We start from the raw sequence: 26,571 nt of genomic DNA on the forward strand, positions 1-26,571 counted from the left end.
TTAGTAGATCAGTAATGTAAGCGTGATGGTGGTGGTTGGGAAAGAAACATGGGGGTGGAATCCCAGTCTGAAAGGGATGCTCTGCTTTTTAAGGAAGATACACTATAACAATTTTGTTGCAAACCTCACTGGGGATACCAATTGCCCTTTTCTCATATACGTTTTATGATCTTGCAACTCTTAAAACGGCCTGAGCAGCACTTTGATTCTTTAAAACAACAACCACCATACTTTGGCTAATAATAATTTATTTATATCCCGCGGCTCCCAACAGAATATTAAAAACACGAGAAAACAGCAAACATTAAAAACTTCCCTAAACTTCTTCTAAAAGTCAGACAGTTGCTTATCCTGGACATCTGAAGGGAGGGCGTTTCACAGGGCGGGCACCACCACCAAGAAGGCCCTCTGCCTGGTTCACCGTAACCTCGCTTCTCACAGGGAGGGAACCCCAGAAGGCCCTCGGAGCTGGACCTCAGAGTCTGGGCTGAACGATGGGGGTGGAGATGCTCCTTCAGGTATACTGGGCCATGGCCGTTTAGGGCTTAAAAGTCAGCACCTTTAATATTTTAATATATGAAGAAATTACCCATTTCCTATCCGTGGATAGTTTGATACCGACGGGAGGGAAATGTTAGCGTACCTTCACTTGCCACAGGCACCTGGAAGAAACTCACAGTTTTGCTGTGTGTGTGTGTGTGTTTTCTCCCCCTGTACTCTACATGTTACGATATGGATTGGATGGTTTAATTTGCGGCAGAAAGGTGGGTAGATGGTCTGAAGAGATGTCTCTCTAAGCAGACGGTTACTAGACCAGCTTCCCCCCCCCACACACATCTAGTGCCATCCAGATGTTTTGGACTACAATTCCCATCAGCCCTAGCTAGCAATAGCTTTGAACATATTGATCTAATTAATGTGCTGCCTGTTTTCTACCAGTGTATATAGACAATGTGGCCCATTGTCTACACCACTGCAGAGCCTACATCATTATTACTTGAGGAGGGTGCAAGCATTCTGGAGTTCCGAAAACTTTTTGTATTTGGGGAGCAAGATGAGGAAAACCCACACAAATCTATGACCTCCATTCCCATCACCTCCATTTGCTACATTTGAATGCCTGCAACAATTGCAACTGCCCTACTCACGCCAAAGAAGTAGCATGTCAAAAAGAAATACTTGTGGACCCAGGTGCCCACCATTGCCATGATTTACAGTAATAGCTCTTTTTGCAAACTTTGATGCATGTGTGCATATGTATACTTCTCAATGATACGCTAGGCCACGTGGAAGAAAGAGTGTGACTTCTGCACTTATGCTGGACAGAAAGGCATGTTTTGAAGTTTTGATTTCTAAATATCTCTGGTGAACTGCATCGCTCCAGACCGTGCAGAAATGGCTCATATCTCAACGTGAGGCCTTTGTTCAATGTAACATTAAAAAAAAAAACCACTACCTTCTGCATTTCCCTCAGTTGAATGCCTAAATGCATAACTCCCTGCATGCATTTATGGGTGAATCTCAGACCCTAACCAGTTGAACTGTCTTCCCAGCACCTTAAAAAAAAGTTTCTTGTTCCTTTGCTTACATTAGAACTATGGCATTAACTGATTGAAGGATTTCCCTAATCGGTTATCTAGCTTGCAATTAAGATTAATCTCAGTTGCTTAAGATGGTCAGTGAAAACAAAATATATCACTACAGGTAGCATTTGAAGGCTTTTTAATGGTTAGAACAGTTCCTTCTTCCTGAAGTTACCTAAACAGTAGCTTTTGGGGGTGTCTTACATAAAATGGCAACTTTCCCTACATTTTTAGAGCCCCCTTGAAACTACCCGAAAGCAAAGTGGTTATTTTTGAATGCCCTGAAAGTGACTTGGGGAGAAGACATCTGGAGCAAAACAGATGACACCATGGAAAAGACACTTCAAGAGTTATACACCAAGAGTTCCCAAGGGCAAGCTTTCACAGGCCTCATCCAGGAATGTCCTCACCCGACTTTCCTGTGTCCTCCTCTTCTGTTTTCTGACTTCCTCCCCCACTTTCTCCTTGTGGCTTTTCTCCCTCCTCCTCTTGCTTCTTCTCCCCATCCTTGGGTGCAATTGTCTCTCCGCCCTCCGTGCCTGATACCTCTTTCTCTCCTTCAGTTTCAGTTTTCCCAGACTTTTCCTCTTCTTGCTTTTTTAATGTACGCTCTCCTGTATCTGCAGCGCCAGCATCTTCCTTCTTCTCCTCCTCCTCTTGTTCTTCTTCTTCCTCCTCCTCCTCTTCATCTTCTAACTCTGGGAAAGAAATGGAATCTCAGAGAAGATCCTACCTAAGATTTCTTAGCTCGCTTCTACCCTCCCAGTTTATGGTCTTATGGCATTCACCCCATTTTACAGACGGTGACAACAAGGCAGTTTGCCTGAGGCTATAATCATGGCAATTTTGTGGCTGGGCCAATGGGGAGACTCAGTTAATGGGTTTCGCTTCCCAGAAGTCTGCCTTCTCCTCGGTGTCTTGATATAATGTGACTGCTCTTTGAATAGAGATGTGGAAGACTCCTGCGTTGGGAGGAGCGTGGTGTGTAAGGCAGACTCAAAAATTCTCTTTTTTATTATTCCAGAAAATGGATGCAGGATGGCACTCAGGCTACTAATATCAGAGTACATCGCTAACAATAAAATTTAAGGCTAAACTCAAATAACCTATAAAACATATTATTAGCCAAGAACAAAAGGAGAGAGTTTATCCATTTGCTGGATAAGAACAAGAAGGAAACTGGAGAAATGCTACCACCTACAGGTTAGTCTTGATACAATACTTCAAAACATCTGGATGAATTTTATTCATATGGGTTATATGGATTAAGGATGTTTACACATTAGCCCTTTCCCTTGAAATTGCCATCCTTTACTCACTTCTTTTTGCAGAGTGTCCAGACAAGCTGGTTAGCAAACTGCTGTATTATTGCTTAGTTTTCCATTCTCCTACTGTTTTTCAAGAGGTGATTTGTGGTTATTTTTTCCCAATTAAAATTAAAATCTAATTGCACTGCATGTTTCTTCAACATGGGCTGCTACTGAGGTTTTCTCCTTTTTTAGGGCTTTTGTGCTTTTAATTAAAAGCTTCCTGTTCTCAGGTTTTCGCCATTTTATTGCTTCAACAAGGTGGAGGGGGATTTATGATGAATTGCCCCTGAAGTAATCAACATTTGTTCAGGGCATGGGGCTTTAAGTACTAGTTTTCTTTATGTGCCTCTCTTTTCTTTATTTGACAGCACAACGATTATACGCCTGGGGAAATGGTATGGACTTGCCGATCAGAAGGTTGGCGATTCGAATCCCTGCGATGGGATGAGCTCCCATTGCTCGGTCCCTGCTCCAGCCAACCTAGCAGTTCGAAAGCATGTCAAAGTGCAAGTAGATAAATAGGTACCGCTCCAGCGGGAAGGTAAATGGCGTTTCCATACGCTGCTCTGGTTTGCCAGAAGCGGCTTAGTCATGCTGGCCACATGCCCCGGAAGCTGAACGCCGGCTCCCTCAGCCAATAAAGCGAGATGAGCGCCGCAACCCCAGAGTCGGCCACGACTGGGCCTAATGGTCAGGGGTCCCTTTACCTTTATTCTTCAAAATGTGCTAGGGAGGCTTTTGATGCATTCTGTGTTTTGACACTTTCTAGGTTTAAACTCTGGAATGAAGCACCTTTTCTTGTAGGTTTTTCTAAAAGCGTGCTCCACATGCCGGGCCCACCACTGTACAAACACCCCAAATTACTTCAGACCCAGTTAATCTCCTTAATCGGCTGGTTAGCATGTCTGTGTGTATACACCCTGCAAATGAAGATAGAGCATAGGGTGCCTGAAATCCTCTGTACACAGCTTGGTATGTGAACCAACCTTTCAACTCACGCATCCTTTCAAGCCTCTGTTCTTCTTTCAATTCTTTGATGAATCCTTTGTTGGCTTCATCCAGTGCCTGCAAAAATAAGGTGGGGATCTTAAATGGGAAACTTGAGTCAGGCCTCAGTCTCTCTTCCCACTACTGCCATCTGCATATGGTGGCATTGCCATGAGATAGGACTATTGGTGTGGGGGGGGGGCACAGACAGGACCAAAATCCTGTTTTGCTTCTTCTTCAAGAGGTTCACACAGAGAAGAGAGACACCTGAAAGCGAAAACCTAGTTGCCTGAAACCCAGCAGATGGCAAAAGGGTAGCAGAGATGAGGTTGGGTCAGGTGAGTTGTTGTCAGATCAGGTGAATTGCAGGTGTCATGGCTATGAACTGTCAGGTAATTTATGGGGGGGGGGGATAAATGAATCAGTAATATTGTTTGAATTATGTGGGGCCCCTTGGTAGACACAAGAACCAATGCATAGCTGTTATATCAGAGAAATATCTCTGCTGGGTCAAACCAAATATCCGTCCAGTCTAGCATCCCGTTTCCCACAGTGACCGGCCACATATTTCTGAAAAGTCAACAAGCAAAATATGACTCCAATCTCCTCCTATAGTTTATCCCAGCATCTGGTATTCAGAGGTATATTACCGCTTAACAAGAAGGTTCCATATAACTAACATATGTCCTGAAGTATATACAGTGGTACCTCGGGTTAAGTACTTAATTCATTCCGGAGGTCCGTACTTAACCTGAAACTGTTCTTAACCTGAAGCACCATTTTAGCTAATGGGGCCTCCTGCTGCTGCCGCGGCGCCAGAGCACGATTTCTGTTCTCATCCTGAAGCAAAGTTCTTAACCTGAGGTACTATTTCTGGGTTAACGGAGTCTGTAACCTGAAGCGTATGTAAACTGAAGGGTATGTAACCCGAGGTACCACTGTAGAGGTGATCCAGCTGAACTGTGTACTTAGACCCAAGCTTTCCCAAACTTGGGCCTCCAGCTGTTTTTGGACTACATTTACCATCATCCCTGACCACTGGTCCTGCTAGCTAGGGATGATGGGAGTTGTAGTCCAAAAACAGACCCAAGTTTGGGAAACCCTGGCTTAGATTATCAAAAGGCTTTTGACAAAAGTACCACACTATAGATTCCTGAATAAGCTTAGCAGTCATGGATCAAGAGGAGAGATCCTCTTATGGATCAGTAATTGGTTAAGAAACAGAAAACAGAAAGGAGGAATAAATGGACAGCTCTCCCACTAGCAGGATGTAGAAAGTGGAATTTCCCCAAGGATGGGTATTTGGGTCTGTGCTTCTGTTTTATCAATTATCTAGACCTAGATTTAGGAGTGAGAAATAACATAGCCAAGTCTGCTGCTGATACCAAATTCTTCAGGACAGGAATGTACAGGAGTGACAAGGAGCACCACAAAAGGATCTCTCCAAACTGGGTGAGCAGGCAGTAAAATGGCAAATGCAATTCAATATAAGCAAGTGTAAAATGATGCACACTGTGACAAAAAATCCTAATTTCACATATATGCCCATGAGATCTGGACAAGGAATGAGACCTTGGGGTCACAGCTTTATGAAGACATTGACCCAATGTGCGGCAGTTGTGTAAAGGGTGAATTCCATACTAGGAATAATTTGGAAAGGGATTGAAAACAGAACTGCCAATATTGTAATGCAATACTGAATATCGCAATACTCAATAAACAAATGTAGATATACAAATATGTCCGTACAACCATAGTTGGAATACTATGTACAGTTAGCTACACTTCAAAAGGAAAATTATAGAGCTGGAAGAGGTTCAGAAAAGGGCAAAAAAATGATAGAGTGGTCGGAGCAACTGCCCTGGAAGGAAAGGTTACAACATTTGGGACTTTTTAGTTTAGAGAAAAGACGAACAAGAGGGGACATGATAAGACATATATAACATTATGCACCGTGTGGCTCAGGAGAAGCTTTTTCTTTCCTTCCCATAATACTAGAACCCAGGAACATCCAGTGAAGCTGAACAATGAAAGATTCAGGACCAACAAAAGGAAGTACTTTATTTTTTTAATTGCATAGCATGCAATTAAACTATTGAATTCACTCCCACAAAAATGTACTTTGCCTAACAACATGCACAAAACATCCTGCTTTCCCCACAGTGGTCCCTTTGGTCTCCCCCTGCCCCCCTATTTTTGCTGTGTCATCCCCCCCCTTGGTTATAGCCAACCACTTACAATAATGATCGCCTGCATAGCAGCAACGTTATGGATACGTTTCGCCTGCTCCAGAGCCTTCTCAAAGTAGGTGACTGCGGAATGGAAATCTTCCAGTTTCACTGTGTGTTAATAATTTTTTTAAAAAGAAGAAGAAGAAGAAATAATCAACTTCAACACAAGATATAGACTTCAGAGAAACTTATACAAATAAACATGTGGTACAGTTGATTATTAAAACTCTCTAGGATAAGGAATGTAAGATGCAGCCCCCAAATCCCAGGATATTCCATCTGCTTTCATTTTATTTTATTTTATTGGGGTGGGAGATTGTCATTTAAGGATGAACCAATAAAGGCTCAAATAAAATAATTTAGGACTTCCGGGTTAGCGCCATCGGCTAATGGCGGATTCCCTCCGAGCTCCGGAGGGAATCGGCTCCGCAGGATCCGGGTCTTGCCGCTGCGGCGACGCGGGGACCCTCAGAAATCACAGGCGCTGAAGCCTGTGAACTTGGTGACTCGGCGGGCACCATTTGCGCCCCCCCGACCCGCGAAGGAGCCTTTTTAAAGGCTTCGGAACGGGGGACGGGGTGAGCGGCACGGTGCTGAGAGTCGACTGCTTCTCCTGCGGAGTGAAGCCGCATGCCATGGTCGGAGAGCGCTGACTTCTTCTTGTGAACAATTGGACTCTAAAAGCAACAACCCGTGAGTAATACGGAAATTGGATTTGTAAAGAAATTTTTTTTTTTGAATTAGGCACGATCGGGGAAGGCGCAAACAGGAAGTCCGTCTCCCCGTCTTATAAATAATCTAAAGCAAGGACTAGCTAACTAAGGTCGAGAGAATTTCTTCTTCTTTATTGGGTAAAAGACATTAATTTCACGATTTGGCAGTATAAGTAATTTCACTGGAGGATAAGAGCTAATTTTGAGAGCTGAAGTGCCACCCCCCCGAACCCGGGAGTGATCCGCGAGAGAGCCTGTTGAGGAGATATAGAAGAGTTTGACAGCTGTCAAATTAGCTGTCAAGAAGGAAAAAGAGAACTTTGTTTCTGCTATCTCTGCTGGATATATTTGCTACAATTTGGTTATATTTTGTTGAAAACAAGGAAGAACTGATACAAACTAACTTGATTTTTGGATTTGAACTGGAAGGAAGATAAAGTAACCAAAATCCCTCTAGAGGGGATTTTGGGACATTACAAGAATGGCTGAAGGAGGAAAAATTCAAGCTAAATTGGACAGAGTGTTTCTTCTCTTGGGAAAGTTACAAGGCCAAATTGATGTTTTGGCTACAAATGTTGCAACTCTGGACTTAACAGTAAACAAATTCATTGAATTTGATAAGGACTCGACTCATGAAGTCCATCCAGCTGGACAAGAAGAGAAACTTGAAAGATTTGAGAGTGTGGAGAAAGAGATATATGTTGTTTCTGAGGAAAAGGAAGGAGGAGATGTAATGTTGCAGATGACAAAGGAGAGCCAGAGGCCTGACATGATGGCTACAAAGGAAAATAAGTACTGGATGATGAAAATCTGTTTTGAATTGAAGATTGAAGAATGGAGAGATCTCCTTATGTGGAGATCTGAAGACCTATGGATTACAAATTTGATTAAGGTGTTTTGTTATTAGTATGAAAATTTGGGAATTCGTGGAAGGGAATTTGGGTTGACTTTAGAAAAAAGTTTTAAGAATGAGTACTGATGTTTAAATACTGATGTTTATAAGTTAAAATTGGTTGTTTTTTTTAAAAAATGAATTAAATATAAAAAGGTCAAAAATTGGGGACAAGAACTTGTTGAATTAACAATTTGAATTGGAATATAAGAAGGGGAGGTGTGGGGAAGTCAGGGAAATATGTTATTGAAAATAAGGATTATAAACTTTATGTGTTTTTAACTTTTTTCTTTTTTTCTTTTTGATTTTTTAATGTATAAAGGTGGAAAAACTCAATAAATATCTTTAAAAAACACACAAATAAAATAAATTTATATGTGTGTAGACTCTCACTGAAGTGCGGTTGGGAAGCAGGATCCATGTCTTTCCTGTCCCCCCTGCCCCGACCCCTGGGCACACATATTACATCTTGATGTTCCAGATATGTGAATGCAATATCTGCATAGGAACTAGGTGTGTAACGTCTACTGTACTGTGCACAAACCTAAACTGCAGATTCATGAACCTTCATACAATTTGGGAAAGGGCCACACAGTTTGAACCCACAAATTCTGGACTTTATACACCTCAATTCAATGTAAACAATATATCCAGCATATATTGTATATGACTGCCAGGTGTGAAAGAAGGGAAACATGCAAGCTTCATTTCCCGTCTTGCGATACACACTGTAGTCTCCTCCCTGCTAAAAATATTCTAGATACCATCAAATACCATCTTTGGCACTGTAAACAAATTACCGTATTTTTTGCTCTATAACTCACTTTTCCCCTCCTTAAAAAGTAAGGGGAAATGTGTGTGCATCTTATGGAGCGAATGCAGGCTACGCAGCTATCCCAGAAGCCAGAACAGCAAGAGGGATTGCTGCTTTCGCTGCACAGCGATCCCTCTTGCTGTTCTGGCTTCTGAGATTCAGAATATTTTTTTTCTTGTCTTCCTCCTCCAAAAACTAGGTGTGTCTTATGGTCTGGTGCGTCTTATAGAGTGAAAAATACGGTGAATTAAGTTAGTTGGTGGCAATATAAGCATACATACTTTTAAATATGCATAATTTAGTCCAACCATGAGTTTCCTTCAGCAAAATAAAACCAGCATTTTAATCCTGGACTGTGAATATTCCATACCATAGGGTTGCCATACGTCCGGAATTTTCCAGACATACCCAGAATACTGCTGTCGGAAGCAGTGTCCAGGCAGAAATTGGCAAAACTAAAAAAAATAAACTAAATTTTTGTAAAGGATTTTTCTTTTTAACTCGGGAGCAGGGGATGGACATTTGCATAATTCTCATTACAGGATCCAACACAATGTTTTTGTTTGATTTCTCTCATTCACCCCAGCAATTGCATGCCCTTGTCCAAAGCTCCATTTGGTTTGAGGCACAAGAACCAAAGCATTCAAAATTTTTCCCCCATCAGCATGTCAAGGTCTGAGTGAGAATTCTAGTTCTATACTCTGGATCCGCCAAATTATTTGCTGCCCATGTCAAATGTAAACAATTTTGCACAACATATCCAAACACTGGTGTCCTGAGGAGTGTAATAATAATAATAATAATAATAATAATAATAATAATTTATTTATACCCCGCCCTCCCCAGCCAAGACCAGGCTCAGGGCGGCTAACACCAATAATAAAAACAAGTTGATTAAAATACAATTTAAAAGATTAAGATACAACATTAAAACATTAGGATGCAGCCTCTTCACAGGAGGAGAAAGGAAAAAGAAAGAGGGGGAGGGAATCAAACTGGTTCTCAGCCAAAGGCCAGGTGGAACAACTCTGTCTTACAGGCCTTGCGGAAAGAAATTAGATCCCGCAGGGCCCTGGTCTCATGAGACAGAGCGTTCCACCAGGCCGGAGCCAGTGTTGAGAAGGCCCTAGCTCTGGTTGAGGCTAATCTAACTTCCTTAGGTGTAACAGAATTGACTAGAATATAATTTATTCATTTCTGTTCTTAATATGTTACTTCCCCCCACCCACCCACCACTTCCTCTTGAACAAGTGTCTATGCTCTAGGCAGCACACAGAAATCCATAAGAGATTGTGTCCCTTTAAATGCAGGAGATTTAAAAAAACAACAACCAGCTAACAAGATGCTAAACTGTCTACTAGTCATCTCCCAATGTGCTCTCTTTTTCAGGAAAACAACCTCCCCACCTAGATCCTGGCACTCCAGGCAATTGCCTAGCCTGCTCCTATGGGGGGGGGGGGGAGTGGCCCTAGAGCCTTGTGGAGCTCACACAGACCCTGCTAGTGAAGAAAGGGTTTGTGCAAAGTGATTCACCTTGTGCTTGTGCCACCAATACACCGCCGTTCAGCTGCCACTCAATGTCTCCTTCTTCCTCTGCACACTGCAAGGACCTTTCGCCAAAGTCCCGAGCCTCCGCCGCTTTGTTGAGCTCCAGGTAGCACCTGCCCATTTCGTGGAACAGCCAAGTCTTCTCCAGGTTGCTCTTCACAAGTGGAATCTTTTCTTCCCAGCTTTTCAAAATAAAACAGAATTTTGCAACAAACCGCGGAAATAATTCAGGCCTGAAGAGTAGCTTTCCTGGCTCTTTCAAGATCAGGGCTTCTTCCCTGATTGGGTTACCCCAGCTATGCTGGGTGGCTTCCAACAAATTAAAACACAGTAAGACATCAAACATTAAAAACTTCCCTATACAGTGGACTCTCGGGTTGTGAACATGATCCGTGCAGGATGCACGTTCGCAACCTGCAGCGTTCGCAACCCATGTCTGTGTGTCTGTGCATGCGTGGGTTGCGATCCGGTGCTTCTGCACATGTGCAAAGCGTGATTTAGTGCTTCTGCGCATGCGCGATCACTGAAATCCGGAAGTAACCCGTCCTGAAAAAAACGCAACCTGAAGTGACTATAACCTGAGGTATGACTGTACAAGGGATGTCTTCTAAAAGTCAAATAGTTCTTTATTTCCTTGACATCTGATGTGAGGACATTCCACAGGGTGGACACAACCACTGAGAAGGCCCTCTGCGTGGTTCCCTTTAACCCCACTTCTCACAATAAGGGAACCGCCGGAAGGCCCTCGGAGCTGGATCTCAGTGTCCGGGCTGAACGATGGGGGTGGAGACTCTCTTTCAGGAATGCATTGCGAAAGCTGTTAAGATTGCACTCAGCCCTCCACAGGATCTTGGCCCCAACTTTCCATTTCCTTATAGATGCTACTTAGGGTTATCAGGCCCGCTGAGTCTCAGGGATGATGGAAATTATACACCAGCAACATCTGCAGAGCCACAGATTTCCCATCCCCAAGTTAAGAATTGGTACCCAGCAGGCCAGGGATGGAGACAAAAGGCACTTGGTGGGGTGGGGGGGGAGAGAGATGGCAACTAATGGCACCTCTATTTGTACCCTTCTATTCTTTGTACCTGCCTGACCTTCACAGTATTCAATGCCCCTCACCCCTTGGGAAATCCCTTCCCTAGTCAATGACATTCTGTAGAACCTAGATGATCCAACCTCCGAAACTCCCATCCCTTCACCCTCACGTAGCAGAAGTATGGGAGAAAATCATCCCTGTGTGTCAAGATGTGTGTGTGTCAAGTATGCCATTGCTTCTTTCAAAAGATTTAGAAGCAGCACATTTGTGGGGCGGCTGGCCACCCGCTGTTGAGGGTCCTTCACCCTCTCCAAACGCTACAACTCCAAGAATCCCTTGAAAGGAAACCATGAGAGTAAAAGCAGTTTCAGTTTACAGAATGAAGGTAAGGCAGATGTGTTAGGAGACCATCCTTAAATATGCAAGAGGCATGGAGGCCTGACTATTTTTCTTTGAGTTCCACCTACGTGTCAATGGCGTTCTGGAAGTTGCCCATGCGGGCATGCACTCTGCCAATATTGTCAAGGGCTCTGGAGATGGCATCAGTCAGGTTGCTGCAAGAAGAAGCAAAAATGAGTGATCTGAAAGCTGGGTTGCTACTTCAAAATCCCCCGAGAGGTTTCTGACCTACCCTCCTTCCCCAGCCCCTGTATGTTGCCCCAGCTGTATGTATTAATTTGCAGTTTATTGTCAGTGCTTGTAGCAGTTTAAAGGATTTTAGGTCTATGGACCAAACGAAAGCTGTGTGTGTGTGAGTTTAAAGAGGATAACGAAGAAGGTGGGAGATCCATGCCACAAGCCGCTTTCAATCTAAAATATAGGCACTGGAGAATTTGCCCAAAAACTGTGCTGCAGAGCCATCTTTAAAATGTAACGATGCTTTTTTGGGCTGTGATAGATAAAGCCATTCGAATCATGAATTTCTCCAGAGACATGGACAACAAAGGAACAAGGTATGAAATGGAGGGACATTAGGACACAGCAGATATCTGCTGGATTCTACTCTAAAGTGCTGAACTAGGAAGAAATGAAAGAAAGCAACTAAGAAAACAGGAAACAAGTGTATAAGGAGGAAAGGAAGCGGCCAGTTTTAAAAGGTTTTTCACCTACCTCGTAGCAACTCGTCACAACTCCTCGGCATTGGCGGTTAGGCATTGGTAAGGAGGGGTTAAGAGGATGGGGGGGAGGAAACGCCATCACCTCCCCCCAAAAAGTGAAGGGTAGTCCGATAAAGGACTCTGGGGGGCATGGCCCTGTCCGAAGCCTATGGAGGTGTGGGCCTAAGGCACGCCCCCAAGCGGTGACCCGGGGGAGCTCCTAGTTGACGTGCCTCAGCAGGACTCCCCCTTTATGGTGTTAAACCCTTCCCGGTCTTCAGCAAACGGGCTGAAGCCGGTTAGTCGATAGGACCAGTGCCTAAGCCAATACCTCTCATTCCTGAAATCAATAAAGTTGTGGCCTAATTCACCCATTAACCTTAATTCTTGGTGTCCCTGTCTTTGTTTCTCCATGGTGGGGGGTGGGAATTCGCCACGCAAGGTTATTTATTTGCAGTAGGTCAGGGATTCTGGAACAGATCTGTACCTTGCTTGGAGCACCACCTTCCCTGAGGGAGGATATCCCTATGGATTTTGATACTCACAATCTGGGAGAGCAATATTGCAAGGAATGGTGATTTGACTTTGATTTTAATGGCTTGCCCTAAACATTTTAGCCGCTAGAGAGCGCAATCATTCTATCAGTAGCTTTCATGGCTCACCCAGAGATAATGATGATGGTTACAAACTGGAACCCTAGTGCTTGCAATTCTGGAAAGACTGGTACTCATGGGTCAGAAGAAGGCAAGTTAAGGCAACTTAATACTAACTGACAGTATGGGAAGTCTGTATCCTAGCTTTTCTTCTAGACAGCATACATATGGTTCCCTATGGTTCTCAGGAGGTCTCCTACTGAAGACACACAGACCTGATCGACTTGAGACCATGCCCTGATTGAACTAGAAATGCACTTGTTCCTGTGGCTAGTTTTCCTCCCCATCCCCACACACTCCCCTCTACCTGCCTCTTATTCCAAGCACCCAGTCTATGGGCTCAGATACTAGGAAGCCCTGGCTGACATTGCAACTAACCCCTGCTTCATGGCCTTCTGATGTAAGCCCTGAGCAGGACAAATAACCTAGCATGCACATGAAAGCTTATACCAAGAACAAACTTAGTTGGTCTCTAAAGTGCTACTGGACAATTTTTAATTTTTTAAAATATATTTCGACTACGTCAGACCAACACGGCTGCCTACCTGAATCTTGCAATACTAAACTAACATTCGAAATGCTGGTAAGCGTGTGTCCTTATAAGAAAAACACAAATCTGCCAGTCTCTGTTTATCCTGCTCCTGAAAACAAGGTTTTCAAAGACGCAGGCATTTGGAACAAGGAATAGGAGAGGGGAGAGAAGAGGATGGGGAGAGCTTGTGGAACCAGTTGTCAGGCTAGATCAGGGGCCAGCAAACTTACCACGCCCCGGGCCAGTGTCTCCAGCGCCGATCGCGCAGCGGGCTGGGGGAGCGCATGCTCATACGCGTGCTCACATGCTATTTCCGGTGCACTTCTGGGTCGGAGCAGCACTGGAAATAGCTTGTGCGCATGTGCACGGGCCTCCTCTGACCCGGATGTGCACCGGAAATAATGCTTGCACATGCGTAAATAATACTTGGGCATGTGCACAAGCTATTTCCTGTGCTCCTCCGACCTGGAAGTGGGCAGCCACGCAGCGCAGCGCCGGTAAGAGCAGGCGGCGGCAGCAGGGGTCACCGCAGGCAGGAGAAACAAGTCTCTCGGGCCTTATCCAACACGCAGGCCTTAGTTTGGGGACCCTGGGCTAGATTCTCCAACTCTGTTGGATTGGGGAAGCTGTACAGAGTACCGGAGCCTCTTGTGCCAACAGGTAGGCCCAATTCTGTCATCTCCAGCTCAGAAGATATCACCAGGCACTGCCTGCATACATTTTTTACACAACCATAAGGGCTAGAAGCCCTAAGTGTTCCCCTACCCCTCTTTTTTGCAGTAGAAACTGAGATTTGAAGAATTCAACACATTCCAAACTCCTGTCCTGAAATAAAGAGTACACAGCTATGGCTAAATGATGGCAGCATGGAGCGGGCACTCAAGCAGCCTCAAAAGGAGTAGGCTGGCCTTCCTTACTTTTCTTTTGCAATGTCCAGATCCACCTGGTGGCTCTGCAAAGCTGCTGCCATGTTCCCCATCTCAATCTGAGCATTTCCAATGCAGCTGTAGAGGTTTCCAACCAGTTCGCTCCTGTTGGGGATCTCTTCGTCAGACCAGCCTTGGATCTTTTTCAGCACTTGTTCAGCTTTCTGGCAGCTTCTTTCAGGGCTGCCGCTAGTCAACACTTGACGGGGAAGGGAAGAAAAAGAAGAAGAAAGTGTGTGCTCATATGATGCATGTTAACTACCCCCAATTTATTAGGATATCCCAAATTTGGACACCCTCCCCCTCCAAAATGGCATCTCACATTACCTATTTTCACTATCCATCTTGTTTGCTAGCACTTACATCAGCTCCTACCATCTGCCAGGTCACTACTGAAAACAGAACGCCAAACAAGGAGGAGACCTTTAGCCTGATCCAGGAAGACAATTCTTTCTCGTGATTTGTCTACAGTTCAATGTAAGGAGTCAGATCATTGGTCTCTCTTATTGGTCAACTCTGAGTGGCAATAGTTCAGGTACAGGTCTTTCCCATTCTCGACACCCGAGTCCATTTTACGTGGAGATACAAAATGTTTATGTAATCTACCGTTTATCATAGAGGGAAACAGTTGCTGCAAATGCAAGCAGAAACTCTGGTGGCTTCTGAAATGGATCTGGGGGCTTGCTCCTTATAATCCCTTGAAGAAGTTCAGAAAGAAAAGGCAACTTTTCTTTCAAGCTATGAAAGTGACCTGACTACATAGACCAACCTGAGTCCATTTTGTTCTATTTCATTGGGTCCCTATAGAATAAGAGAGAGGCTACATGCAGAGAATCCGCTAACAGGTACTGGCTCTTGTTTTGTTTTTTAGCAAGAATTCAAATACACAACACCCTTCTTTTTACAACTCCAGGGTCTAAGCTCAGTTAATACAGGAGTCAGGTGAAATTCTGAAGCCTATATATATTTGTGCAATGTGAGAGTTTAGAAAAGTACATTTTCATGCTCAGAACATCCTGTCTAGAGTGCTATAATTCAATTCTTATTTGATGGCGCAAACAAATGTCTCCATTAATATCTGTTATTTCAAGTCAGCATATTTTCTGCTATATATAGAGGGAATTGATTGAATCAATGGGACCCCTCACAGGTCTTAAAATGCTTCGGGGAAACAGATTTGGATTTTACCGTATTGGCCAGTAAATGGAATTGTAAAAATGTTTCTGACTCCTGTGTATCAGGAACCGTCTAAAATCTTAAAGACTTCTGTACCAGTGACCCTACAACTCTCACTCCTGAATCTATGGGACAAGCAACGTCAACAACTTCACTACAAAGAATTTACCACATGGCTATTGGTGGCAGCCATTATTATCATTATTTATTAAATTTATATACTGCCCTTCATCCAAAGATCACAGGGCAGCTTGCAACTTAAACTAGAAGAAGAGGAGAAAGAAGAAGAGTTTGGATTTGATATCCCGCTTTATCACTACCCGAAGGAGTCTCAAAGCGGCTAACATTCTCCTTTCCCTTCCTCCCCCACAACAAACACTCTGTGAGGTGAGTGAGGCTGAGAGACTTCAGAGAAGTGTGACTGGCTGAAGGTCACCCAGCAGCTGCCTGTGGAGGAGCGGGGAATCGAACCCAGTTCACCAGATTACGGGTCCACCACTCTTAACTACTACACCACACTGCCCTAAACTAGGGCAGAGATTTTCAACCTTTTTGAGTCCACAGCTCCCTTGACCATCTACGTTCTTTCTGCGGCACCCCTGTGGGGCTCAGGAGCCCAGTAATGTCACCCCTTGCCTGCAGAGCTCTCACCCTTTTTCAAACACCCTCCTTTGTGGAGTGTTCCCTCAGCCTCCTCTCCTCTCCCCGCTCTTTGGGAGTCCTCCAAGGAGCCACTGCCGCTGCCCCCGGTCTCTGAGCTGCCCCCACCCCAGGGAGAGGTGCCTCCTCACACTACCCCACAGGGGCCTGAGACTTGTCTGTCTATTCCCAACAAAACAACAACAAACAAACCTATGGTCACGTAAAGCATTATCAATAAACACACGAGACGTAACCAGCTGTGTTCTTAAATAAATAAGGTATACTATTCATTGTATCAAATTGTAAATTTCAACAGAAGTAACTCATAAAGTTCAACAAACGAACAAGACCCAGTGGATCAGTTCATTCTAAATATAAAATGGAAGAATGGTATAAAGAGGTGTGGGATTATAGCTATTCATGATAAATTAACATGTGCCATCAAGGTAAGTTGGGGAATACACAGGAGAAATGATTTTGAGGAGATATGGAAGGTGTTCATAGAATTATGGAAAGGGGTCAAACCATCGCAAGAGGTGTTGAAATTTTGGGAGGTTGGATAGTTACAAAGGAATGTTCTTGGTGGTGGGGTGCACATTTTTATTCTTATTTGTTTATGATTATTGCTTTGTCTAAATAAATAAATAAATAAATAAATAAATAAATAAACGGGGGAAAGAAAGAAATGCAATAATAATAATAATAATAATAATAATAATAATAATAATAATATGGTTTTCTTATTTATAGGTGCTCCCTCATGTTTTATAACCTTGTGGGTGTATTTAACAAAGAAACCATGCATGGGGCCTTTTATTTGCATTCCCCCCCTTCTTTTTGTTTCATTGTGCATAATTGTAACCAAATGTTTAAAACAAAAACAAAAAACAGCCAGCACATTTTCAACTGAGCCACCTACACATATCAATGTCCTCCATGCTCTTTAAGATGTATCTGGCCACCTCGGATGGCTTCCGCTTTTGATCTCTTGTCCATCTCTTAAGCATGAGCTTGCGGTCTCTGATCCGGGCGTAGATAGGTTTCTGCTGCTGCCAGAAATCTGTGCGGGTATCGAGGTAGGAAAGCCCTTCCTGGATCAGGCGTCCAACAGTCACCCCCTGCTTCGTGGTGCTTTTGGTCAAGTCTGCAGGGAGACCATAGGCAGAGACAGACAGATTTAAAAACAAACAAAAAGGGATAGTTTACGTTACAGTATTTACATATATATGACTGGCTTAGGGAAGATGCCTCTTTATAGACACATCCTCTCTTTGCTGGAACACACAGATGTTCCCCCACTTTGTGTGGACTTCATATTGTTATGAGATTGTGGGTACCAGATTTCTAATCCGTATAAGCCAAGTTGGTTTTTTTAAGGGCATAGTTTGCTGTCATGTGACCTAGAGGGAAAAGATGCAGGTTGAAAAAGCAGAGAAAAAAGCCACGGCTGATTTCTGCTTGAATCCAGGGCTTTGGCTATGGGAGAAGCAGGTTTTGTTTGCTGGCACAGCTTCACCAAAGGCTAAAGGCAAGTCTGATGGCCAGGAGCAGGGGGGCAAGCTGCTTTTGCATTCATTTTTACAAGTTTTATTCAGCGTTGATCAGAACAAAGAAAATCATGACTGCCTGCTTCAGTGTCTGCGACACAGACAAAAGAAACGAAAGCAACTGAAAAACATAAACATCCTGTGAACAGGAAATACACAGACTCTGTGACTCACAAAGCCTGCTCCCTTTCAAGGTGGAACGGAAATATCCTAACATCAAGACCCCTTTGGGGTGCTGATGCTGCGAACGCCTCCATAGAAGGCTCAGGTTGTATATATGGGTAAATAAACCATATATCCTAAAGACACCACAGTTTCCGCTGTGCCTCATTTCCAAAAGGAAACACAGATCCTGCGCAAGTGCCTGGAACTCCTGGAATCTTGCACCACTCAGAGGTTGGGAAGGCATGTAACCATATTTTCACTAATGAAGTAATGTTTGTGACTTGTAATTGGATGCTGCTATAGGGCTAGGTAAACAGCAAATAGTAGCACTGTTTTTATTTTGGTTTCGGAATTTGCCTGCCACTCTTCAGCCAGAAAGCTCTGAAAGCAGCAAACAGTACAGTCTTGCCTTGGATCTCAAACGCCTTGGCTCCTGAACAAATCGGCTCCCGAATGATCAAAACCCGGAAGTGAGTGTTCCAGTTTTTGAATGATTTTCGGAAGCCGAACATCCAGCACAGCTTCCACGGCTTCCGATTGGCTGCAGGAGCTTCCTGCAGCCAATCGGAAGCCATGCTTTGCTTTCCGAACATTTTGGAAGTTGAACGGACTTCCAGAATGGATTCCATTTGACTTCCAAGGTACGACTGTACTATAATAAAGAAATATCAAAATGACATAAAACAATAAAACACCATTCAGCACCAGTGACAATTAAAACCAATACAACCTGTGAGGCAGATGCTGCTCGCAACCCTTAACGTGGTGGTTTATCTTCAAGAATCTTCATTTATTAGGAAACTTTGTGCGTTGTTGAAGATTTGGGAACATGTTCTAGGGCAGGGGTAAGCAATGCGGTGCCCTCCCTCCAGGTGTGATTGGACTACAATGCCCATCATCCCTGACCACTGGCCATGAAGGATGAGGCTGATGGGAGTTGGTGTCCGACAGCATCTAGAGGGCACCATGTTGGCTATCCCTGTTCAAGGGTATTCACACAGTTGACACGAGGCACTGGCTAAGCCTTGTGAACTCCACCAACATCCCTCATGAACCAAACAAGGTTTCATATTGCAGGGGAAGACCAATACAGTAAGCAAGCCATCTTTTGAGGAAGTGAGTTGGTCTTTTTTTTATCGAAGAGCCCAGAAACAAGAGTTTGAAAATCACTGTTTTAGGAAATCCCTTAGAAACCTTGCATTCCTGCAAATACCCAGTCAGCCTCACAGGGGGGTTGTAATTGCTAGACTGCCTGATGACACTTGCAGTCCTGAAACTCCCAAGCCCGGCATTAGCCAAATGAAGTAAACGAAAACCTTCATCCTTGAGCAATTTCTCCAGAAAAGCCTTGTCAACGTAGAGCTCCCCCAGCAGCTGCCGTTCGGTTTTCTCATTCCTCACAGGCTCCTGTCTGCCTAGGTACTTTGCATCCTTCTTAGGAAATTTGACCTGAAGCTTCTGTTTTGCTCTTTTACTCTGCCACATACATAAAAAAGCGTAAGAAATAAATTTTGCAAGGGAAAAAGCTTATCATTTTCTCTACAGTACTTCTTGTGGTAAGAAAAGCAGCACGGCAGGTAGAAATCATGACCGGCAACCAAACTGTAACTGTGGGGGGAGACAAACTACAAGCCCAGATTCAGATGTAACATTAAGCCAGATCATGGCTTAGCCCTGGGTAGTGTGGCAGGATCAAAAATAACACTGCAGTCAAGATTCTCCATCTGGGAACCTGCACTTATTCACGCTAAAGTTTAGCATTATGTGTGAACCATGTTATTGTGATGCAAGAGAAAGACCAAATAGCTGCAGACTCAAACATCCTCCCTGTGCCCACCCCGCAACAACCTGTATCTATGCCTTGAACTCCGTACCATATCTTCTATTCCCTCCTAATGAAGGGATCAGAGACCCACTTTGGGAAAAGCTGGTGAGACCATACCTCTGCCTGGCGACTCAGAAAGAAGAGGTCTGCTCTGTTCTCCAGTTTCACAGAAGAAGGGCCTACAAACAGAGAAAGCACCAGCCAAGACAAGGGTCAGCAACATTTTTCAGCCGTGGGCCGGTTCACTGACCCTCAGACCATGTGGTGGGCCGGACTATATTCTGAAGGAAAAAAATGAACGAATTCCTATGCCCCACAAATAACCCAGAGATGCATTTTAAATAAAAGGACACATTCTACTCATGTAAAAACACCAGTCAGGCCCCAAAAATAACCCAGAGATGCATTTTAAATAAAAGCACACATTCTACTCATGTAAAAACACGCTGATTTCCGGACCGTCCGTGGGCCAGATTGAAAAGGTGATTGGGCTGCATCCGGCCCACGGGCCTTAGGTTGTCTACCCGAGCCAAGAAGTCAGGAAGGCCCTGAAAATCACCTGCCAAAAACATTAGCAAGCAATCCCTTGGGAAGCAGCATGCAAACCGTGCAAGAGAAGAGGCTAGAACTCCTTGATCATTTTAGTTGCCCCTTTCTGTATCTTTTTCAGCGTTGACATTTTTCTGGAAACAGCCTGGACCAGAACTCCACAAAATATTCCAACTGTGGATGAACCACAGCTTTCTGTAAGAGCCTATGGTACTTCCTTCATTTTTAACTCTCCCCTAATAACAATGATTTTGCTTTTTTCACTGCTGTAGCATACAAGCCTTTTAAAATAGAAATTGGAGGTTGAGACTTTTTCTGAAAGGAGTTTCACATGACCAGCTCCATCATCAAAAAGGTTCAGTAATATTGTGCATAGACTAGAAAAGATGGTGGCAATGAAAAATAAAATCTCTACCTGGACTTTGAAGAATCAAAGGATTTTCTGTTGGATTGCTTGTATGTGTAATCTAGAGTTTATTTTACTGTCTGCTTTATTGACAAAATTCAATTCAAATAAAATTAAAGGGATACAAATATGTCCTTGGTTTTGCAAAATACCACCTTCATACCTTCTCTAAGGTCCTTGCTCTGCTCTGCCTTGCACTCTGCTTAGCTAGTTTAGACAGCCTATTATCTTTGTTGTTAGTTTCTCTTTTATTCATGCATTCTCAGCCAAGTTGAAGCTCAGGTCTAGCAGTCAATTAGATTCCATCCCCTAATAAAAAATACATGGCTTACTTCCGACAGAATTTTCAATTGCCTCCTGGGATTTTTGAATGCCCAGCCTGAATTGTGGCAACTCTGGGCGGATCTTGTGGCCTCGATGGTAATAGACCAAGGCAAATTCAAAATCCCCCATAGTGTACAATGCTTCTGCTTTCTGGTATAGGCCCTGAAACAAAGAGGGGAAATGTTGGGGGCGAGTGGGCAGGGACAGACAACAGATAGACAATAAGAGAGCTATGCATTGTAAACTTGTTCATGCGAGTAAACAAAAAATACCATCCTCAAGAAATGCACCCAAGCAGCTTGCTTATCCCAGTCTGATAATTTCTGAGATGTGGACAATTTGAAGAAGGGTCTTTCCCCCATCCTCATATTTACATATTCTCACTTAGCTTGAAGTTCATTCAAGAGACTCCCTTCCAATCCAACTGGCCCTTTGAACCTCTGCTCTGGTTTGCCTGCAACAGAATTTTCTAACCTGGTTAATATGCTAAATGGTTTAGAAAGATAGTTGCAGAACAAATGACATGAAGGTTGGGTTCTTTTATGGAAGTTGTTAGTTACCCTTCTTTCCTTCTGGGTTAAGAAAAGAGGGCAGACAGATCCATAACTCCCTTCCACCATCAAACCTGATACTCCACAATAAATTTTGAAAGGGAACCTTTTGAGCTGGTTCAGGCTTTTCCAACTTTTGGTTACTCACCTTGGTAAACCCTTTGTCAGCTGCCAGGGAGGCTTCTGCATCCTTCAAGGCATTTTCTGTATCTCCAAGTCTCAGGTAGCATTTTGAACGGGCAACAAGGCAGTTCCTGTCACCTGGCTGGAGTTGCAGGGCCTAGCAACACACAAAAACACAATGCCCAGTCTCAAAAGAATACTTACAACTGCTAACTGATCATTATATACCATCCAACATTTTGTAGATGAAAACTGGGGTGTGCTTTTATCCTGCCAAGGATCACTTGGCGAGCCACAGTTCCTTTACTATTGCCCATTTCTTAGCGATGGATCCTGCATTACAGTGGTACCTCAGGTTAAGTACTTAATTCGTTCCAGAGGTCCGTTCTTAACCTGAAACTGTTCTTAACTTTGACGTTTTTCTGGAAACAGCCTGGACCAGAACTCCACATAATATTCCAACTGCAGATGAACCACAGCTTTCTGTAAGAGCCTATGGTACTTCCTTTAATTTTAACTCTCCCCTAATAACAATGAATTTGCTTTTTCCACTGTTGTAGCACACAAGCCTTTTAAACTAGAAGTTGGAGGTTGAGACTTTTCCTGAAAGGAGCTTCACATGACCAGCTCCATCATCAAAAAGGCTCAGTAATATTGTGCATAGATAAGAAAATAGGGTGGCAATGAAAAATAAAATCTCTACCTGGACTTTGAAGACTCAAAGGATTTTCTGTTGGATTGCTTGTACAGTCATACCTCAGGTTGAAGTAGCTTCTGGGTGAATATTTTCGGGTTGCGCTCCACGGCGACCCAGAAGTACTATTTCTGGGTTAGCGGAGTCTATAACCTGAAGCGTATGTAACCCGAGGTACCACTGTAATTTTCTCTACAAGTAGCAGAGGTTGGATGGCCACCTGTAGTGGATGCTGGAGCTGAGATTTCTGCATGGCAAGAGGTTGGGCTAGATGACCCTTGGGGGTCCCTCCCAACTCTACGATTCTACTAATGAATGAATGAACCGGCCTGATCCAGCAAGGCTCTTCTTATGTCCTTGTGTACATACTCAGCACACATCTGGCTTCTCAAAGGCCACATCTGGAGGATGTGGGGGGAGGCGCTTCTTCTCGTATTTGAGGGTCCCAGGTATGCCTGGCCATGTGATAAACGCACCATCAGCTCGACCCCAAGCGCCCAGCGGCAACCTCCCCTCCTCCCTATTCACGAACCAGCTTCACCCCCTCCCTTCCTTCTTCCTTCCTTCCTTCCCACCCCCATCCTGCCCCACGAGCACAGCAAATTCTCACGTAGGTGTAGCAAGTCAGAGCCTTGGCAAGCTCCCCGCGCCGGCTCAGCATCGTCCCTTCCGCCATGAGGCTGGGGAAGGTCCCCCGCAAAACCTCGCCCTCCGAGTCCCCCATGCCTGGGAGCCGGGCAAGGCCCAAGTGAGACGCGGACGCCGCTGCCTAGCAACCTGCATCCTAGCAACCGCGGCACTTCCGGGAACTCTACGGAAGCTCGGAAGATTTAGAAGAGAAAAGCGTAGGACCGCCGGGGAAGGAGGAGCTCTAGTGTACCGCTTTCTGATTGGTTTGCTGATGCGATGCCCGCCTCCTTTTCGTGCGGCTGCCCCCAAAATTCCAATCTGTTCCTGTCTCGGGTCTTTGGTTAAGGCGGCCATTCCCTTGTTTCCTGGACACACCGCAGTCTTTTCTTAGCATTTTTAAGCGTGTGATTTGCCTGGGTCCTCGTCATCTTCTCCAATAGAACACAGAGGCAGCCGCTGTGACATTTGTTGAATAGGGGGTAGACATGGCAGACGACACAGCGATTTCTCCAAAGCAGCTCTTTATTTTGTAAGCTGGAACAGAAAACTGAACCGCAAACAGCTCAGCTGGCCTGCTTTTATAGGCAGCTAGCTGTCAACATTGTAGCAACAACAACCCAGGGTTTCCAGCCTAAAATAACTGACGTGGACCTGAGTGAAAACTATCTACAGTATCCCCCAGCTGGCCCAGGGTGAGAACTTCTGTACATAACACCCCTCCCCACCGAGATAAGGCGTTAGTTACAATCGTAATGGTTTCCTTATATACAGCACTACACGTAATGGTTCAATTAGGCACAAAAGCATATCGGTTACATTTCCCATACTTAGGCCAACAGTGATACATGTCCAACAACATAGTCCTGGGCGCTTGGAAACTCTGCCAGACCGCCGGGGACTGGTAGCCAAGTCCGGGGGGCCACACAATTCTTGCTGAGGCTGTGGTGCGACCCTAGGTGGCATTGAAACCAAATCCCCTGGATCCGCTGCTGTGGGTGGAGCCTCCGCAAGTGGAGTGGTCTGAGTCTGTGGTAAGTCTGGCAGACCCTCTGAAGTGGCTTGGTTCAGCTCCACGCTGGCAGTTTGCGAGGAAGGTGTAGGTGGAGCCTCGCCATCTGTAAGTGTCTCTTCTGGAGCCACAAGCGCAGTTGGGGGCACCACGGTAGTGTCCAAGTCCCCAACCCTGCGCCTAAGCTGGTCTATGTGCTGGCGCCACAAGCGTCCGTCTTCGAGTGCCACCTGGTACGAGCGAGGTCTAGTGACTCCCACTACTGTGGCTGGCACCCAAGGAATGTCCCCCACATAGTTCCGGGCAAAGACCTGGTTTCCTGGAACAAATGACCGTGGTGCGTTGGCACACCTTCGTCGCCAGTGTTGAATAGTGGGTAGACATGGCAGACGACACAGCGATTTCTCCAAAGCAGCTCTTTATTTTGTAAGCTGGAACAGAAAACTGAACCGCAAACAGCTCAGCCGGCCTGCTTTTATAGGCAGCTAGCTGTCAACATTGTAGCAACAACAACCCAGGGTTTCCCACCTAAAATAACTGACGTGGACCTGAGTGAAAACTATCTACAGTATCCCCCTGCTGGCCCAGGGCGAGAACTTCTGTACATAACAACATTCTTTTTTTATATACTGTATATATAAAATTTTATTAAATTTTCTCTTTTACAATTTAGAATACTCATTTAAACATCCTTGAAATATCAATGACTTCCCGTCTACTCTTTCCATAGTGCATTTTGCATATCATAAATCCCTGCATATTTTAGGTAAACTAAACCATTCAGTATTCCATTACAGTGGTACCTCGGGTTAAGTACTTAATTCATTCCAGAGGTCCGTTCTTAACCTGAAACTGTTCTTAACCTGAAGCACCACTTTAGCTAATGGGGGCCTCCTGCTGCTGCCGCGCCGCCAGAACATGATTTCTGTTCTCATCCTGATGCAAAGTTCTTAACCTGAAGCATTATTTCTGGGTTAGCGGAGTCTGTAACCTGAAGCGTATGTGACCTGAAGCGTATGTAACCCAAGGTACCACTGTATTACATCCATCAAAACTTATTTACACTGTTGAATTTATCTTAATGCTGCCAACGTTTTCAAGTGTACACAATTCCCCCCCCCATATATTCAATAAACCTTTTCCAATCTTCTCTAAATGTATGTTCTTCTTGTTCTCTTATTCTATAGGTTAAGTCCACAAGCTGTGCATATTCCATCAACTTAAGTTGCCATTCTTCCTTAGTTGGGAACTTGCTTGTTTTCCATTTTGGGGCTAACAAAACACAGGCTGCAGTAGAAGAGAGAAGAGTTTGGATTTGATATCCCGCTTTATCACTACCCGAAGAAGTCTCAAAGCGGCTAACATTCCTTCCTTTCCCTTCCTCCCCCACAACAAACACTCTGTGAGGTGAGTGGGGCTGAGAGACTTCAGAGAAGTGTGACTAGCCCAAGGTCACCCAGCAGCTGCATGTGGAGGAGCGGGGAATCAAACATGGTTCACCAGTTTACGAGTCACCGCTCTTAACCACTACACCACACTGGCTCTCAGTAGGGGCATACATAAATAACCTTTTTTGACACCTGGGAATTTCCCACTGAATTACCCCCAACAAAAAGGACTCTGGTTGTTGTTGTTTTTTAAGTACTTTTGAACATTTTTTTTTCAATTCATCATGGATCATTTCCCAATATTCTTTTACCCTTTTACAAGTCCACCACATATGAAAGAACGTTACAGCTGCAGTGACATTCAGCCTTGCCCAATGGCATGGGCATAGCCGGAGGGGGAGTTAAGTAAATAATTAGAAAATTCTTAACTAAAAGTAAATATAATCAGAATATTTGAAATGCAAATGCTCGTGAGATTGCTTGGATGATGTCGTGATGGTGCATTCTAGTGACGCAACCAGCAACCCGACAGAGTGATAGACTCCCACCCTGAAACTGAACTGTGGTACACCATATGGAAGGAGAAGAAACTCTGCAAACAGCAGTTAAAAGAGCTAAACAAGCAGACCTAGTAAAAGAGGTGGGTAATCTTTTACCCTACCACAAAAAAGGCTCTGCTCATCTCTCTTGCTCAGCCATACACGACTTGTACCAGAGAGCAGTCATTCAGCACCCTGGGGAGAGTGAAGAACTGGCTACGGTCAACAATGATAAGAGAACGTCTTTAAAAAAAAAAAATTATTTTCCAAAAACAACAAAAATAAAAACAATACAGAAATAAAACAAAACAAATTGACTTCCCTCTATTCCCTTCCTTGGTTCTATTACTTGTCAACATACTGCATGTCTATTGTTAAATTTTAACCTATTTAAATCCCTGTTATCCATTCATAACAAAATTACAAGTAATCTTAAAACCCTGCTAATGTATTAACCTGTGTACATTGCTTCTGTAAATATGCAATAAACATCTTCCACTCTTCCTTAAATTCATTGTCGTCTCTTCCTCTTAGTTTCATAGTCAATTTTGCCATTTCAGCATATTCAATTAATTTAACTTGCCAATCTTATTTAGATGGGACACCTTCTTCTTTCCAATGTTGTGCTAATAAGGTCCATGCGGCCATTGTTGCATACATAAGCAAGTTCTTTTGTGA

The 26,571-nt window shown here is 44.1% G+C and overlaps 1 protein-coding gene across 1 annotated transcript; it reads right to left on the reverse strand.

Annotated features, from left to right (window-relative positions):
* Nucleotides 1-1,861: 1,861 nt before the first annotated feature.
* Nucleotides 1,862-23,119, reverse strand: ODAD4 (outer dynein arm docking complex subunit 4). Its single transcript, XM_053361791.1, has 12 exons — nt 22,938-23,119; nt 21,659-21,790; nt 20,968-21,121; nt 19,798-19,859; nt 19,172-19,331; nt 17,063-17,287; nt 14,317-14,524; nt 11,585-11,671; nt 10,064-10,260; nt 6,119-6,219; nt 3,880-3,958; nt 1,862-2,281 (listed from the first exon to the last, which is right to left on the reverse strand). Exons 1-12 carry the CDS (start codon nt 23,049-23,051, stop codon nt 1,974-1,976), a joined length of 1,827 nt encoding a protein of 608 aa, XP_053217766.1. The 5' UTR covers nt 23,052-23,119; the 3' UTR covers nt 1,862-1,973.
* Between the last annotated feature and the right edge of the window lie 3,452 nt (nt 23,120-26,571).

The sequence above is a fragment of the Podarcis raffonei genome, chromosome 13 (assembly GCF_027172205.1).
Source record: "Podarcis raffonei isolate rPodRaf1 chromosome 13, rPodRaf1.pri, whole genome shotgun sequence".
Lineage (NCBI taxonomy): Eukaryota > Metazoa > Chordata > Lepidosauria > Squamata > Lacertidae > Podarcis > Podarcis raffonei.